At 36.1% G+C, this 17,226-nt stretch overlaps 1 protein-coding gene across 1 annotated transcript; it reads left to right on the forward strand.

Moving 5' to 3' along the window:
* The first annotated feature begins 15,309 nt into the window (after positions 1-15,309).
* Positions 15,310-15,948, forward strand: LOC107902889 (uncharacterized). Its single transcript, XM_016828997.2, has 2 exons — positions 15,310-15,547; positions 15,634-15,948. The coding sequence occupies exons 1-2, from the start codon at positions 15,317-15,319 to the stop codon at positions 15,826-15,828; spliced, it is 426 nt and encodes a 141-aa protein (XP_016684486.2). The 5' UTR covers positions 15,310-15,316; the 3' UTR covers positions 15,829-15,948.
* The last annotated feature ends 1,278 nt before the right edge of the window (positions 15,949-17,226 follow it).

The raw sequence follows: 17,226 nt of genomic DNA on the forward strand, positions 1-17,226 counted from the left end.
TATATTACCAACGCAGAGTCTCCATATACTTCCAGGATTCTAATTTTTCGCTCTTTGGCCGCTCGAATCCCCATGATGCATGCTTCATACATAGCCATATTATTCGTACAGTCAAAATCCAATTTACATGTAAATGGATAATGATAACCATTTGGGGATACCAAGACTGCCTCAATTTCATTTCCTACCGCATTGGATGCGTCGTCAAAGTTCAGCTTCTATGGACGTTCTTCAATAGTTGCCACGTACATCAACATCTCATTATGGAAATCAAAGCTTAATGACTCAATCTTCTAAAGCTCTACTCGCCAGAAATTCTGCTATCGTGCTCCCTTTTATAGCCTTTTGACTCACATAGACTATATCAAATTCTGAAAGCAGTACCTGCCACCTTGCCATTCTTCCATTTAGGGCTATTGACTCCATCATGTACTTTAATGGATCAAGTTTTGAAATTAGCCAAGTCGTATGATATAACATATATTGCCTTAACCTTCGAGTCGTCCAGATTAAAGCACAACACAATTTCTCAATTGGCGAATATCTCATCTCACACTCTATGAATTTCTTGCTGAGGTAATATATCACCTTCTCTTTTCTTCCCGACTCGTCATGTTGGCCAAGCACACATCCAATAGAATTACTAAACACTGATAAGTACAGAATTAGTGGTCTATCTGGACTAGGCGGAGATAACACTGGAGCGTTTAACAAGTATTGCTTAACCTTATCAAAAGCATTCTGGCATTCCTCATCCCAAGTACCTTGGTTGTGTTTTCTAAGGAGGCAAAATATAGGATCACATTTCTCGGTTAATTATGAAATAAACCGAGAAATATAATTCAATCTTCCAAGAAAACCTCGAACTTCCTTCTGAGTACGCGGTGGAGGCAATTCTCGTATGGATCTAACCTTGTCTGAGTCAACTTCTATTCCCTTTGAAGATGCACTTTGTCGAATTAAGCTTCAATTGAAATTTCCTTAATCTCAGGAACAACTTCCTCAAGACTTTAATATGCTCCATCTCTGTTCGAGATTTAGCAATCATGTCATCAACATACACCTCAATCTCCTTATGCATCAAATCATGAAATAAGGTCACCATAGCCCTTTGGTATGTTGCCCCTGCATTCTTTAGCCCGAAGGGCATTACCTTGTAACAAAAGGTGCCCCACAATGTTATAAAGGTGGTTTTATCCATGCCCTCATGATGCATCTTTATCTGATTGTACCCTGAGAAACCATCCATAAAGGAGAACAACGAATATCTCGCTGTATTGTCTACCAAAGTGTCGATGTGCGGTAAAGGAAAGTTGTCCTTTGGGCTAACTTTATTCAGATCTCTGTAATCAACACACATTCGTACCTTCCCATCCTTCTTAGGGACAGGCACAATGTTGGCCACCCATTCTGAATACTTAACCTCTTGTAGGAATCCAGCATCAAACTACTTTTTGACTTCATCTTTTATTTTCAGCACAATATCAGGCCTCATCCTTCGCAATTTTTGTTGGACTGGCTTGCAATCTTGTCTTATGGGGAGACGATGTACCATGATATCAATATTCAAAGCTGGCATATCCTTATATGACCATGCAAAGATATCTTTGAATTCCCGTAGTAGCTCAACAAGGCCTTGTCTCATTTCCTTAGCAATATGCGTGCCAATTTTCACCTCCTTCCCTTCCTCCAAGGCTACATTCTCTATTGCCTCTTTCTCATGGGGTAGGATTTGTTTCTCCTCTTGTTTCACCATTCTCAACAGATCTGGAGACATATCACAATCCCTGTCATCTTCAAAATCCTGAAGTTCTTCTAAACACATGTCTTGCTCAAAAGAGAATCTAGGATTTGTAGTATCAGTGCTCATGTCATTTATATCTAGGGGCCTACGGGGTACGAAAGAATGTACAAGAATGAATGAATTTATTTATATGTTATGAATGAAATGGAAAAAATTTGAAGGAATTTAAATGTCAAAAGAATATTCAACGGTATAAAAGAATATTCACTTGAATCGATAACAAAAGTTAAGTTTTATTGAAATGTAAATATCCGAACATGAGCCTATTTTACAAATGAAATCTTACTACTCCTAAGCTTTAGAGCAATAAGAGTGTTCTGAAAATTACTCTGAAGAATCTTTAAAAACTACAGGAAGTTCTTCTGCAACCGAATTGTTTAAAGATCTTCCCGATTCGTAAGGGCGAATGCCCTCAAGGTTTCCTCGTTCAGACTCTTCATTATGCACAGCATTGATGTGATAACCTCCTTTTTCGAGCAATCCTCTCTCAGGGTGAATCATCCCTCCTGATATAAAGGTTTGAGATATATAGGGGAATGTCATTAGTTCCCACTCTACTTCTCTTCCATCTAAATGTGCCCTTCTTCTTTCTTGGCACTTCTCTATTTCTTTCCTCCTCTGCTTGTAATCTGGCCTGAAACCCAAGCCGAAACGGTCTCTCTTCTCCTTTAGTTTAGGACCTTGAATCCCTCCTTGGAGATATCTTCCCAATCCTTTTCCTGGCAAGGCTCCTTTTCCCACTGTCATCTGCAAACTCATTCTTATGGTTCTGGATATCTTAGGCACTGGCACTTCATTCCCCTCTGAAATGAATGTTGCATTAACAAATTCTAAGGAACAAAAAGAGCACTCAATGGCCTCCCCGTTTGCTTCTACATAGGGTGCATCATTGGTAACTATTACTATAATGTCCTCTTCCGCATTTATGGTGACCAACCGTCCGTCGGCTACTAACTTTAATTTTTGGTGTAAAGATGAGGGCACCACTCCTGCCGAATGTATCCAAGGCCTCTCCAACAGGCAATTTTAAGAGGGCTTAATGTCCATCACTAAAAAGTCCACCTCATAAGTGTTTGGGCCAATCATTAAAGGAATATTAATTCTTCCCATGACCTTTCTCTCCATACCATCAAATGCTCTCACTACATTATGGCATGTTTTCATGTGAGAACTGTCTATGGGTAATCTATTCAATGTAGATAATGGTAAGACATTTAAGGCTGATCCATTATCAATAAGCACACTCGGAAATGTATACCCCTTACAGGGAGTGGTGATGTGTAAAGCTTTAGCTGATCCCATACCTCCAGGTGGGATTTCATCATCATTGAAATAGATAAAATTGTCAGCACTTATGTTACTAACCAATCGATCCAATTTATTGACGGATATATCATTAGTAACGTAAGTCTCATTAAGCACCTTCATTAACGCCTCACGATGTACCTCTGAACTTAGAAGCAAAGCCAATACTGATATACGAGCTAGTTGTTTCCGCAATTGTTCAATCACGCTGTACTCATTGTGTTTTAAGAAATTTAGAAACTCTTTGGCTTTTTCTTCTTTCATTGGCTCATTAACCAGTATTTCAGCCCCTTTTCCTTTATCAAAGGCTTTTCCTTTCGTGGGCTCAACTCTGACGCCTTCTACATCATAACGCTTCCCACTACGTGTATAAGAACCCTCATCTCGAACTTCCTTAAAGGCACTAGCTATATCCTCTTTTTTTGGTATTGTCACATTGCAGTCATAATTCCAGGGTACCCTTTTGTTATCCTTATAAGGAAAGGAAACAGGTTTATGAATAATGACTTTTGGTATTGTTGGTGTTTCAATTTCATTATTTCTTGGTAAATAAATAATGATCCTTGGCCGATTTTGATTCTTTGGTCCACCTTCTAATGTGCATATACGTTCCTCATCTGAGCCAGCTTCATAAAATTCCAACTCCTTATTATTCATAAGGCTTTGCACCAAGGCCTTAAACTCATCATATTCCTAGATCTCGTGCCCCTCCTTAGCATGGAACTCGCAGTAGTCCCTCACTCCTTTATTCCTTTCTTTAGAGATTATCATTTATCTTTTCTCCATTTCTTATCAAATCATTTTCATCGGCGTTCTCACCTCGGCCACGCCCTCTTTAATCATTCTCATACCAGTATCCCCAACAGCATTTACCTCTTGATCACCATGATTTGGCAATGGGTTCCCATTACTAGGGCTGTCGTCAAATTTTACAACCCCCATCTTGATAAGTCTTTCCACTGATTTTTTAAAGCCAGTGCAATTTTCGATCGAATGCCCCGATATCCCCGCATGATATTCACATTTGGCATTTGCATCGTACCATTTAGGGTATGGAGGTTGCAGAGGTTTCAAATGAAAAGGAGCTATTGAATGCGTATTAAATAAACTTTGATAAAGTTCCCGATACGTCACTGGGATAGGCGTAAATGAGACCTTCTCAAAATTTTGTCTCGAACCAGACCCTTGCTTTTGAGAATCTTGTTGCCCAACTGTAGTTACTCTGGGCTGACTAATTGTAACCGCTTTTGAATTATAACTATTCGTATTGTTCAGATCATTATCTTTCCTTCTTGGGGCCGATCTTTTAGTAGTTTCCCCCTCTATCTTGCCACCTCTTATGGCGTTCTCAATCATTTCTCTCGCCATAACTATATCAGCAAAACTCTTGGTGGTACTTCTAATCATGTGAGTAAAGAATGGGGCCTTCAAAGTGTTAATGAATAGCATGGTAGTTTCTTTCTCCAAGAGCAGTGGTTGAACTTGCATGGGAACCTCCCTCCACCTCTGTGCATATTGCTTAAAGCTCTCATTAGCCTTCTTTTCCATATTTTGCAAAGTGATTCTATCAGGAGTCATGTCAGTCACATGATTATATTGCTACATAAAGGCTCGCGCTAATTCTCTCCAAGAACTGATCCTTGCGCGACTCAGTTGATTATACCACCTAGTCGCTACCCCAACCATACTATCCTGAAAACAATGGATCAATAATTGATTATTGTTTACATAGCTAGTCATCCATCTGCAAAACAAGGAGATATGGGCTTCAGGGCAAGTAGTCCCATTGTACTTCTCAAATTTTAGCATTTTGAACTTATGGGAAGCACCAAATCTGGGACTAAACTCAAGTCCTTAGCATCAATTCCCTGACGATTGTCAGCGTTTTCTAGTGCCTTAAATTTCTCTTCTAACCATCTGCAACGTTCCTCTAATTGGCTTGATGATTCGAGTCTCATCTCTTCCCTCTTAGATACATCTAGATCAGGGATAACTGGATTGGCAGGGTTATCTTCAGGGTTGAATCCTGAACCACTTTGAAAGTTTATGGGCATTCCAGCATCGACTTGCCCCTGTTGAGGCCTTATTGTGACAGATGGCCCTCAGGGATATGCCTCAGGTTGAGTCTGTATATAAGGTGGAGTAAAACTAGGAGGATGATCCTCGTTATCCTCTTCAGTGGTAGTCATAGGGGTTTTTCCTTTATTCGTTGCCCCCCTCAGCAGCTGAGCCATCTCAGCCATCATATTCCTTTGAGCCTCCAACATTTGATCCCTCATTTCCTGTTGGATTTTCACCAACTGTTCCTATAATTGCTCTTGCATTTCTTTCTGGATCTGCTCAAGTCTTTGATCTATATTCTTTGTCTTAGTGCATGTACCGTAAGAATGTGTTGCTTTCAGATTTTCTTTTTCTCACTCTCTCTTTCTCCCTAATAATTTTAACTAATTAGGGTCTTTCTATAAATTTGAATGCATATGATGCGATAAGTGCAAATGCATGAATGTAAAAAAGATATCGATTTTGATTCAGTTTCTTTTTGAAAACATTATTTAAGAAACAAAAATCTTTACACAAAACGGATTACAAATACGCCTTTGCCCTCAGGCCCAAAGCTTTAACCCTATCCAATAATAAAGCTAACTCTAGACCTCTATCTGACACTAACTCATACTTTGTACTCAATTCATTAGCTTGCGCTGCCAAGTCTTGCAAATGATTAGAAACCTCTCGAATCTGTGCTATAGCTTCTCCCATGAGGTAGTCTCTATCTCTGACTTGATCCTGAAAATGGTGAAGCTCTCCCTTCCAATGTTCTTCTCTTGCCTCGAACTACTCAATCTATAGCTCATAGTTCTGTAATGTTGCTTCCAACCTTTCAATATTGTGCTTCATTTCCTCGATCTTATCCATGCTTGCCTTTAACTCGACCGCAGAGTTACGACTTCGGTAATGATGAAAAGATCGTCCAAGCTTAGTCACCTTAGTTTTTAATCCTTGATTCTCCTTCTCTAGGGCCTGATTACGCACCTGCATCTCTTGAAACTTCTTCTCTCAATACTCGGCTTTGGCTCTTTCTTCTTGAACCTCTTATTGCCACTGCTCTGAAGACTTCCCCAATCCAGCTCTCTTTATTGATAACTGTATCCTCTTATATTGCGTCTTCCAGTTATCTCGGTCTTCCTCAATCTTCCTCTTTTCTTTCCTCTCTTTTTCGACCTCAATTCTATGAACGTCGATGTCTAAGCTTAGGTACATCTTTTCCTCCTCAAGCCTTTCTATTTTTCTCCCGAGCTCTAAATTCTTCCTTTCAAACTCTTGCTTTATGACATCTAACTCTGATGGAATCACTGGTAAATTCTCCTCTATCGATCGGGCAGCCTCCAAACTCAGTCTAGGGATGTTATCATTGACCCTCTTACTAAACCACCCTTTGTATTCAAGAGTTGTCGTCGGACCTTTAGCCAGAATCTTCACACAGCAAACCTTCTTCCAAGCCTCAGAAATTTCTCGCATCTTCTTCTTATAATGATCCCTCTTATATGTAAAATCACTCTGAGCTAGCCCTTTTGTTGCTAGTATAAACTGCTCTACCTTATATTGCCTTAGGACTAGTAATGGTGTATAACCGACAACTTCCCAAATTCTAGGAAGAGGTACCCAATCAAATCTTCTGCAATGATAAAGAATTTCGCTAGGAGTCATCCAAGGGGCTTTCCACATAACATCTTCTTATCGGAGATTCTAAAGTATTTCTATCCACCTTTCCTATGTAATGTCGCCCCTCTTTGGTGTAGCTGCTGCTTCCTTCAAGGGAGAATAATCTTTAAAGAACACTCGGGAAGGAACCTTATCAACCTTCTAAAAATGACTATGGAACCATACTAACAACAATTGTGCACATCCAATTAATCTACCTTCACCAGCTCTCCGACATGCACTCAAGGATCTAAACGTCTCGGCTAGGATTGCAGGCACAAGTGTGTTCTGTTTACTAATTCGATCTAATAAATCTGCAACTGCCTCATCTATGTGCCCCATAGCTTTTGGGAAAATCACCAATCCATACATACTTAAGGCCAAGACATCAACCCTCTTTTTCACATCTGGGTGTGCCAATATCAAATCCCTCAAACTTACCCACGGAATGCATTTGCTATCACCCTTTTGTTGGATTCGAGCTGCGGCCCACTGTTCACTCACCCCTATAATCATCATTAATTTCTTCACGAAAGTTGGGGGATTAGCAGCCCTAACATAAGCTTTGTTACCTTGAATTTTTGGACAGCGAAGCAAGGTCGTATATTCCTCCAAAGTAAGTACTAAGTCTACATCTCCAAATGTAAAGCAACTATAAGCAGGGTTCCAAAACTGTACCATAGCTCGAAATAGATGCTTATCCACCTTGATGTCTAGAAAATAAGGAAGATCTCCATAATTCTGGTAAAACAACTACTTAGCATCGTCATCCCATTGAGTCCAAATGTCCTTCAACTCCTAAAACTTATTCTGTGTCGAACTGATACAAGTGAAGTCCCATAACACTGACGTATACCCTTCAGTGACACTATCTCCCTTCTCTAACTGGGTTTTCTCTGACCACACACAGACAGAGGTGTTGTCCTCCACTTTATCAAGATATTCGTTCCTCATTACAAAACTTTCTAACCCAGAAATCGAACCGTGAATCGATACCTTTAAATGTTGAATGACATGCAATGATAGCAAAACAAAATAAGTTAGTATCGTATAAAAGTATAACAAACAAGCACTTATAAGGGTAGCTTACTAAAGGCTATCACTATACTCCCTAGGGTAAGCGCTTAAAGTTCACTATATGAGTTTCAATTCTAAAGCGAGGGTACCTAAACCAGCAGATTCCTCGATCCTCACCCATTATAGGCTCATACGGACTAAGTTCGGTTCAGGGGGACACATTTCCCTATGGCCATACGGAGATGAAAATCTCACGAAGACAAAAGTACGGATGTATCTCGGAAGCAATCCACTAGCCCATACGGAGGTGAAAACCTCAAGAAAGCGTAGCTTCTCACTCCCACTTAAAGGTGTGACCACAGCGGTCATGCAAATCCCATGTGTACGAAAACAAAATAATGAACATATGTAGCAAACACATGTAAAAAGATCAATATTTTAAAATTTTTTCAAACTTCCAACATTAAGACAGAAAATAATCAATTTCTTGGCTTGACTCTCTTATTAATCCCCAGTGGAGTCACCAAGCTGTCGAAACCCATTTTTTAAAAGGGGAGGGTATTTTGAAAATAGGAGCCGCCACCAACCTTTTAAAGTGTGATTGGATCACCTTATAAAACATTTTGGTCTACGAAATTATGAGAAAACAGGTTCGGGAGTCGGTTACATACAAGGAAGGATTAGCACCCTCGTAACGCCCAAAATTGGTACCAAATTGAATATTTTTGTCTTAACATCAAAAGTTTGAAAGAGTTTAACAAAAGGATCATTTTTAAAATAAATTGGAATAATTTGAGCTGAAAATCAAGATTCTTTCGTTCCAAAAGAGTACAAACATCACATCCAGCATGATTGGACACGATATTCGTAAGCTTTTTCAACTAAAATCATTTCGTGATTTTACAAAATTTATTTAAAAGGATACTTTAGATATTTAAAGAAACGGGAAATCGCAACCCAGCATGTTAGGGCACTATTTCCCGAATTCTTAAATATAAAAACATTACCTCATTTTTAAAATTCCTTTGAATTAAATGAGATACAATTTTTGATACTAATGATGTATTTTACATATTAGGAAAGATCAATACTAAATAAACCTAACTACATGATACATGCTTTATCATTTCATGTGAATATAGTGTAGAAAATGATAAATAATGACATAACTCACATAATATAAATTAATATCTCATGCATATATTCGTAAAAACGTAAATATACATATATTATCATTCCATGCAAAATACAACGTGGCGAATAATAAATGAACAATATAATTACATAATATATATATGCAATAATATTTCATGCAAATGTATAAAAAAAATAAAATAAAAATAACAAATAATTTACGAGATAAGATTATTATGTCAAAACAACATCAAATAAATATGAAAAAAGGGTACTAAAATAAACAAACAAATTATGTACATAAAAAGAATAAAATCTACATACAGTTTACAAAGAATAAATGAGGTAAAAATATTTAAAACGATATATATAAATAATAAAGGAAAATTTTAAACAGTGGTTAATATATATGTAAATATATTGTATGATTTAATAATTTAATATATTTATAAAAGATATTAATATATTAAATAGGAACAAAATTTCACATTAAATTTTAAAATATTACTTACTAAACTCTAAATAATGATATATAAAAATGTAATTTTTAATAATAATTTACAAAATTTTTAATAATAAATAGTTTATAATAAAATGATATATAAATAATATAATAAATAATAAAAATAATATAATATGTAATAATTTACATATAAATATAAATATAAATAATATATAAAGTATTTAATAAATAAATTATGCAAAAATATTTAAAAGGATTAAAATTAAATAAAACTAAAGTTCTAGGACTAATTTTAAAATAACAAAAAAAAGGTTAAGGCCTAATTGGAATGCGCACAAGACTACAAGGGACTCACTGGGTAATTTGCCCTAATCCCGAAACGGCGTCTTTCGCAAAACAAGCCTTATACTGACAGGTAGGACTAAATTGAAACAAAAATAAAGAAGTCAGGGCCAAATTGAAATATAAAATTTAAAATTAAACGAAATTAAAAGAATGAAAAAATGGGGAAGGGCTCAAACAACAATTAGCCCATTTACCAAAAACAAGCGGATCCTCCCCGGGTCACGGGTCAACATGCTGATCCTCAGCATTAAAACGATGTCGTTTTGAAGCTTATTGTTTTAAGCGAAGCGACATCATTTTCATAAGGCTATATAAGCCAAAGTTTTAACCTAAAATTTCATTTCTAACCCGATTTAAAAAAAAACAAAAGAATCCTTCGGAAGAGGGTTGAGAACCAGCCCTCGAGCTTTGCCGAGCCTCCGTCCAGGGGCTTACACGTGCCTACGCGCCACCGTCAACACCGCCTCTTACGATGGCTGAAAACTGGAAAACTTCAATTTTTTCGCAGATCTAACGGTACGTCCCCTTTTCCTTTTATTTTATTTATGATATTTGTATGTATTTGTAAAGAGAAGGAAAAATAAAATAAAACTAATCACCTTTGTTTCTTCAGTTCACAGTGGGTCTTTTATTGCATATATATGTATATAATTGTGTTCTTTTTTTTGAATCTGTGTGTATATCTAAAAAATAGTGTTTACGAATTAGAAAAAAGGGGTTTTTATAACCCTCTGTTACATTTTTAGGGAAAGAATCCTTTGATTTCTTTCCAATTTTGCTTCTTTTGCTGCTGTGGCTCTTTCCTTTTTGCAGGTACCAGTGAGGATATCACAGCGGTGAAGGCGTTGGCGTTGATTTCTGCACCGATCATGGCGCTATATGGGGCCGGAGTCACGACGCTGATGAAAGGCCACTGGAACGGCGCGAGACGAAGAGGCGTGGCGATTGGAGTGCTTACGGCGCGAAGCTTCTGGAAACCCTAGGGTTTTCTGTTTTAATTTAGGGTTTGGGCCTTATTGGGCTTTACTGATTTGGGTTAAGTTCGAGTTCATGGGCTAATAGGCTTATTGGGTATTCTGGTTTAGACTAGTTGGGCTACAAATGTAACCGGGTTTTTGGGTTATCAGGCTTTTAGGCCAATTTATTGTAAATGGACATTACAGATATCAAATTTATTTTATTATTTTTATTATTTTATTCTATCTCACGGGCTCGGGCAAATTTGGGCTATTACACATGTTTTAAATTAAATTTGTGATTCTGTTATTATAAGTTACACACTAAGCTCGAAAGCTCACCTACGTCTGTTTCCTTTTAGGTAACCTTCAATTTTAGAACGGGTCGATGTGGCAGGAGCTCGGATAAATGTTTTTATTTAGTACTAATAAAAAATCTAGTTCGTTTTGTTTCAATAATTTTGGGACTATTCTTTTTAAACTTTGAATTTTAACTTGTTTTATTTCCCCTTTTTAATTATTTTTATGTATTTCTTATGATATTCATTGTATACACAAAACCAAGGTTTCCAATAAGAAATTGCATTTTAGAAAATTGAACTAGATTACAATTCCGTTGCAAACTTAAATGTTTTAAAAGTATAAATAATTAAAGGTTTCATCAAATTAGTTAAGATGAGTTTATTAAATAACCGGATTTTTACTTAGCGAAAGCTAGCATCACATTTATAATTGTTCAACGATTATTGGATTTTCAATTGAGTCTTAGTCACTCCTCCAGATTCAACCATAACGTCTAGGTCGGGTTTGGAATGTTACGCACAAACAGATAATTGTTAACAATGCCACCAGAATTGCAGTCAAACTATCAAGTTAGAAATATGTGGTCAAGCCATTATAATTGCTATCAAGCTGCTAGAACAGAAATGTGGTTAACCCACCATAAGTGTAAATCATTAAACTAACAGATATTTATCCTTACCATATTATCCCAACCCCATGAAATGTGATATGGAATGCAAATATAGAATCTGAATGAAAAACATGTAAGACATGTAGTTGTACAAAAATAGAAATCAGAAGGCATGAAATTCCACGCTTTGTAGAACAGATGTGTCACAAACTCAACAAAAACAAATTGGTTTCACCATGAAGTCACATGCATGGTCATATAACATATTCATAGATACATTAATTTACATAATCAGACAACATATACTCGTATACAAACATCATGTTAAGTGTGTAAGCAAAATCTAGTGTTTGAAATCTCACAAAGTTAAAACTTAAACGAAAGATGTCATTAATACCCTCTTAATAAAAAGGTTCTTATCATTTTCATTTTTATTAATTAAAACTAAAAAAATATTTGCTTTAAATAAATTGAATACTTGATACACCTACTATTACTCGAGAGGATATAGTGGGCATCCTTCAACCCAAGGATTGCACTGAATACTTGCCCTTATAACCTGGGGATGTATTTTCCGTAGAAGCTCATATCCATGCAAATGACGATGGATCTTTAAGCCTGAAAGCACAAATCATGTAGAACTATTGCATTTAACCTACTTTTTTTTCATCATATATTGCTCCATGCTTATCTCTATCAATTTATGCTGTGTGACCCATGGAGGCTGTCTACTTCTTTATATTAATAATACTATTAATTAAATCTTACAGCCACACCATAATATACTACTGGATTCCTACTTCTTTGACCTTACCTATTTAACAAAATGACCCCGTAGAGGCTGACTCAGGCCGTGTGAACCCACAAATTTACCTAAAATCAAGCCATTTCAAGTCTATTTCATGCATAACTAACCATTCCATTTGGGTACACAATTAAGGGATTTAAACATCATTTAAACATACATAAACATGTCATTTCAAACATCCTAATTCATCTAACCAATATGCCATTCAAAGGCACCTCAACTGTATCAAAACATTATGGATTAGGCCAAAGCAAAATTGACCATATCATAAGCATCTAACCTAATTCAAACACCTACCAAAACACATCACAATGACCATTTTCAGTCCATCACAAACATGCCAAAAGACCATACATTTCAATTACCAAAAGGAGGCCAAGAAGACCTAACTTAACAAGCATTACAAGCCCATCAACCAAACATAAACTTCAATGGCACAAACATACCAAAACTTATATTCACAAAATACCATCACAAAACAACCTATACATGCCATTATAAACCTTGGCCAAAATTACTCAAAAACTACCGAATTGACTGTTGGATAGTGTGATAGGTATCTGAAGAGCTTCTGATAATCTATAAAAAAAAGAAAATAAATACATAAGCAACGAGTGCTTAGTAAGCTCGTATAAACTTAAACTTAACTTACCATTTCATTTATACAATTCATAGATTAGTCGTAAATCATTACCAATACCATAAGCTTGGCTTAAGCCTATACAACATCATCAATTTCACAAGTTAGTACACTTGTTCATCATACAAATGAGTTCAACCATAAGATAACAAAATTTGAAAATGGCATGCCAACAAATTTAACAAAAGCATTATAACAAAGCTAACAAATGGACCTAAATTCAAGATGTGGAGTTCTCTATTGATGTGACTTCGAGGATCGCTCCTATAATAGGTGTGCTGTATAGAATCACTCCAACAGACATGAAGGAGTTGAAAGTTCAACTGCAAGAACTGTTAGATAACGGGTTCATCAGATCAAGTGTTTCGCCTTGGGGTACACCAATATTGTTTGTTATTAATATCCTCTTAACAATAATAAGATGACTTTTAATATTAAGACGAACACTGGTAATAATATCTTAACAATTTAAACTATTTTATTTGGAAATCTAACTAAGGATCATTCCCTTGCATGTCCCAACTTGGTGGGTAACAAGTCTTTCAAAAGAATAGCAGGTGTATGGGGTGATTTAATCGCACTGGGCAAGAACCCCAACAAGGCGAGTTGTTTTACTAGTATGCCAAAGCTGGTCAGCATCATGGAACCAGAAAAGGTTGACGATCTGATTTTTCTAAAGGTGGGGAGTTCTCGGTTTCCCATTAGAGTGGTAGAACAGGGGTTGTCTAAAGTCGAATATGCGAGCCAGTCCTTGACGGGTAACAATGGTGGCGATGGGAAGAATATTGAGCAGGGTAGGGCTGATTCCGTCATGTCAGAATTCGAATCGGTGCTAGTCCTTAGGTCAGATTGGCTGAAATATAGTCATAGAATGCGATTCAATTACTGGTTGGGATTGGTTGAAATATAGTCATCTTCAGCCGTGGTCGTTTAGGAATTTGTTCGCGAATATTGAAGGAAGTTTAAGGTGAATGGTTGAGGTTCAGATTGAAGTCACAAATCGAGGTAAGAATAGAATGGCGGAAGCCTTGGCTAAAGCAGGTTTGTCAAGGAATACCTTGTTTAGAGCATATTGGTAATCCATTTTAGGGTTTACTGCTTTTATGGTTTTTATGCTCTGTTTTGGCATAGTTTTGCAGCTTTTGGTTCCTTGTTCGAACTGGTATGGGCTGGGTGATCCTAACACCTCTTCCTGTAATCAATTGACTGAGGAAAAAAAAAAGATGGTCAACGGTCAAAATATATAAGAATGTAAAAGAGCAATAGGTAACTTACCTATTCATTTAATATCCTTTTAACAATGAGCTTTTTGGTCAACTCAGTAGATCTCCCTTCTCAACTTAGTTGCTGGAGATACCGGACAAACTTGTCAAAAAAGTAAATGAGACATGTCAACCCATGTGTTAACCGAAGTAGGAGGTAAATATTAGCTTATTTAATTAATCCTTGTTGGTTGCTTTTAAAAAATGGATTTTAATAAAGGACAATTATCTATATTTTGAATCACCTATTCATATCCTTGCACAATTAAAACACACAAGTCTAATATTTGTTTTAAACAAAGAAGGTGAGATGACAATAATATCCTTCTAACTACGAGGCTTTTGTTGATATTCATGTCTAAATTTTAAATAAGATGACTAGTTGAAATAAAAATTGTTGGCCAAATATACATGATGACAATAATATCCCCCTAACTTTGGAGCTTTTGTCTTCAATGTAATGATAGACCTACTCATTATATTTTAACTTTTCGTAATAAAGACTAGAAATATTATTATTCCTTTGAAATATTTTTAGTATTCTTATTTTCTAAAGCTAAAAGTTGAAGTGATTCTTTTTTAAAAAGCATGTTAACTAAATCCTTGTTGGCGTAAGGGCCTAAAAGGCAATTTGTCCAGTTTAGCCAAGGTCGATGCCTACTTACAACGATAGATGACATTAATATCCTATCCTAATCATTTAATATCCTCTTAACAAGGAGGCTTTTCGAGTTTTATTTTATTAAAACTAAATAATATGACTTTCACTTTAAAGTATATTAAAAAAATGGTAAAACTAAGTCTGGGCCATATTTGATATTTACACATATAAAATAAAATGACTTTGTTATCATATTTAAATTTAAAAGTCTTACTTGTAAAGCTAGAAGGTTGTGTATAAATATGTGTATGGAGGTAGATATGAAGCAAATTATATAGAAGGAGAGTGAAATAAAAAAAGGAGTTAAAAATGGCTTGTCCTCCGACTTATAAAGTGGTAAAAGGTGAGCTTAAGAATGTTTCTGATGACTGCCAAGCGAGCTTGAATTATTCGAGTTACCAAGGTGCTCCAGTAACGATTAAAAAAGATTCATTACCCACTCCATTTGCGCAGAATATGTTAGTCGACTGTTTGTACGTAGGCCTGGTGTATGATGTTGGTAGGGTTAAGTGGATTATTCTTTGGACCATTGATTGTAAGGTATTAATTAATTAATATGTTCTTTTTTCTTTTCATTTATTTTGATTTTGTAGCATAAGAAATTAATTAATTAAACTATATATCAGGTGGCTACTAAGATCCTTATACCCGAAGACCCTATTATTTGGGAGGATATAGTGCGCATCCTTCAGCCCTACGATAGCACTGACTACTTGCCCTTATCACCTGGGAATGTATTTTCTGCAAAAGCTCATATCCATGCAAATGAAGATGGATCTCTAAGCCTGAAAGCACAAATCATGTGGAACTATTGCATTTAACCTACTTTTTTTTGCATCATATATTGGTCCATGCTTACCTCTATCAATTTCTGCTGTGTGACCCATGGAGGCTATCTACTTCTTTATATTAATAATACTATTAAATAAATTTGACAGCCACCCCATAATATACTACTGGATTCATACTTCTTCGACCTTACCTATCCAACAAGGTGACCCCGTGGAGGCTGTCCCAGGCCGTGTGAACCCTCAAATTTACCTAAAATCAAGCCACTTCAAGTCTATTTCATGCATAACTAACCATTCCATTTGGGCACACAATTAAGGGATTTAAACATCATTCAAACATACATAAACATGTCATTTCAGACATCCTAATTCATCTAACCAATATGCCATTCAAAGGTACCTCAACTGTATCAAAACATTATGGATTAGACCAAAGCAAAATTGACCATATCATAAGCATCTAACCTAATTCAAACACCTACCAAAACACATCACAGTGACCATTTTCAGTCCATCACAAACATGCCAAAAGACCATACATTTCAATTGCCAAAAGACCATACATTTGAATTACCAAAAGGCGGTCAAGAAGACCTAACTTAACAAGCATTACAAGCCCATCAACCAAACATAAACTTCAATGGCACAAACATACCAAAACTTACATTCACAAAATACCATCACAAAACAACCTATACATGTCATTATTAACCTTGGCCAAAATTACTCAAAAACTACCGAATTGACTGCTGCATAGTGTGATAGTTCTCCGACGAGCTTCCGATAATCTATAAAAAAAGGAAAGTAAATACATAAGCAACGAGTGCTTAGTAAGCTCGTATAAACTTAAACTTAACTTACCATTTCATTTATACAATTCATAGATTAGTCATAAATCATTATCAATACCATAAGTTTGGCTTAAGCCTATACAACATCATCAATTTCATAAGTTAGTACACTTGTTCATCATACAAATGAGTTCAACCATAAGATAAGTAAATTTCCTTATATAAACTCATCATTTAACTCATCAATGTTGCCATAAGATCATGATTCATTCTATTTGCATACTTACCATTTCACTTCATTTTCTTACCTATTGAACCATCTAGAATTACATTGGATACTCGAGCTGTGAAATAGGCCTGCTCACACGAGCTATGGGTCGGAATGTAAGCTACACGATGCTGCTCACACGAGCTGTGGAGAATCCACAACAAATGTAGGACCTCAGCCATCAGTAGGGCATTCAAGACCAACAACCAAAACATGAAATCCCTAATGACATGTCATTTGTATCCTAAGAATTCTTAAGATTCAACCGGGACTCGTTATCCGTCAATTCATCATAGCATTGATTCATTTATATTCAAATTCAATTATATTAAAACAACATAGTAAATAGTTAATTTGGCTAACTTTAAA

Source organism: Gossypium hirsutum, chromosome A04, assembly GCF_007990345.1.
Source record: "Gossypium hirsutum isolate 1008001.06 chromosome A04, Gossypium_hirsutum_v2.1, whole genome shotgun sequence".
Taxonomy (NCBI): Eukaryota; Viridiplantae; Streptophyta; class Magnoliopsida; order Malvales; family Malvaceae; genus Gossypium; species Gossypium hirsutum.

Bases quoted from the DNA above. Each gene is read 5' to 3' on its own strand.
- LOC107902889 (XM_016828997.2), top strand. From the start codon at position 15,317: ATGGCTTGTCCTCCGACTTATAAAGTGGTAAAAGGTGAGCTTAAGAAT. The intron at 15,548-15,633 runs GTATTAATTAAT...ACTATATATCAG, and splicing joins TTTGGACCATTGATTGTAAG to GTGGCTACTAAGATCCTTAT.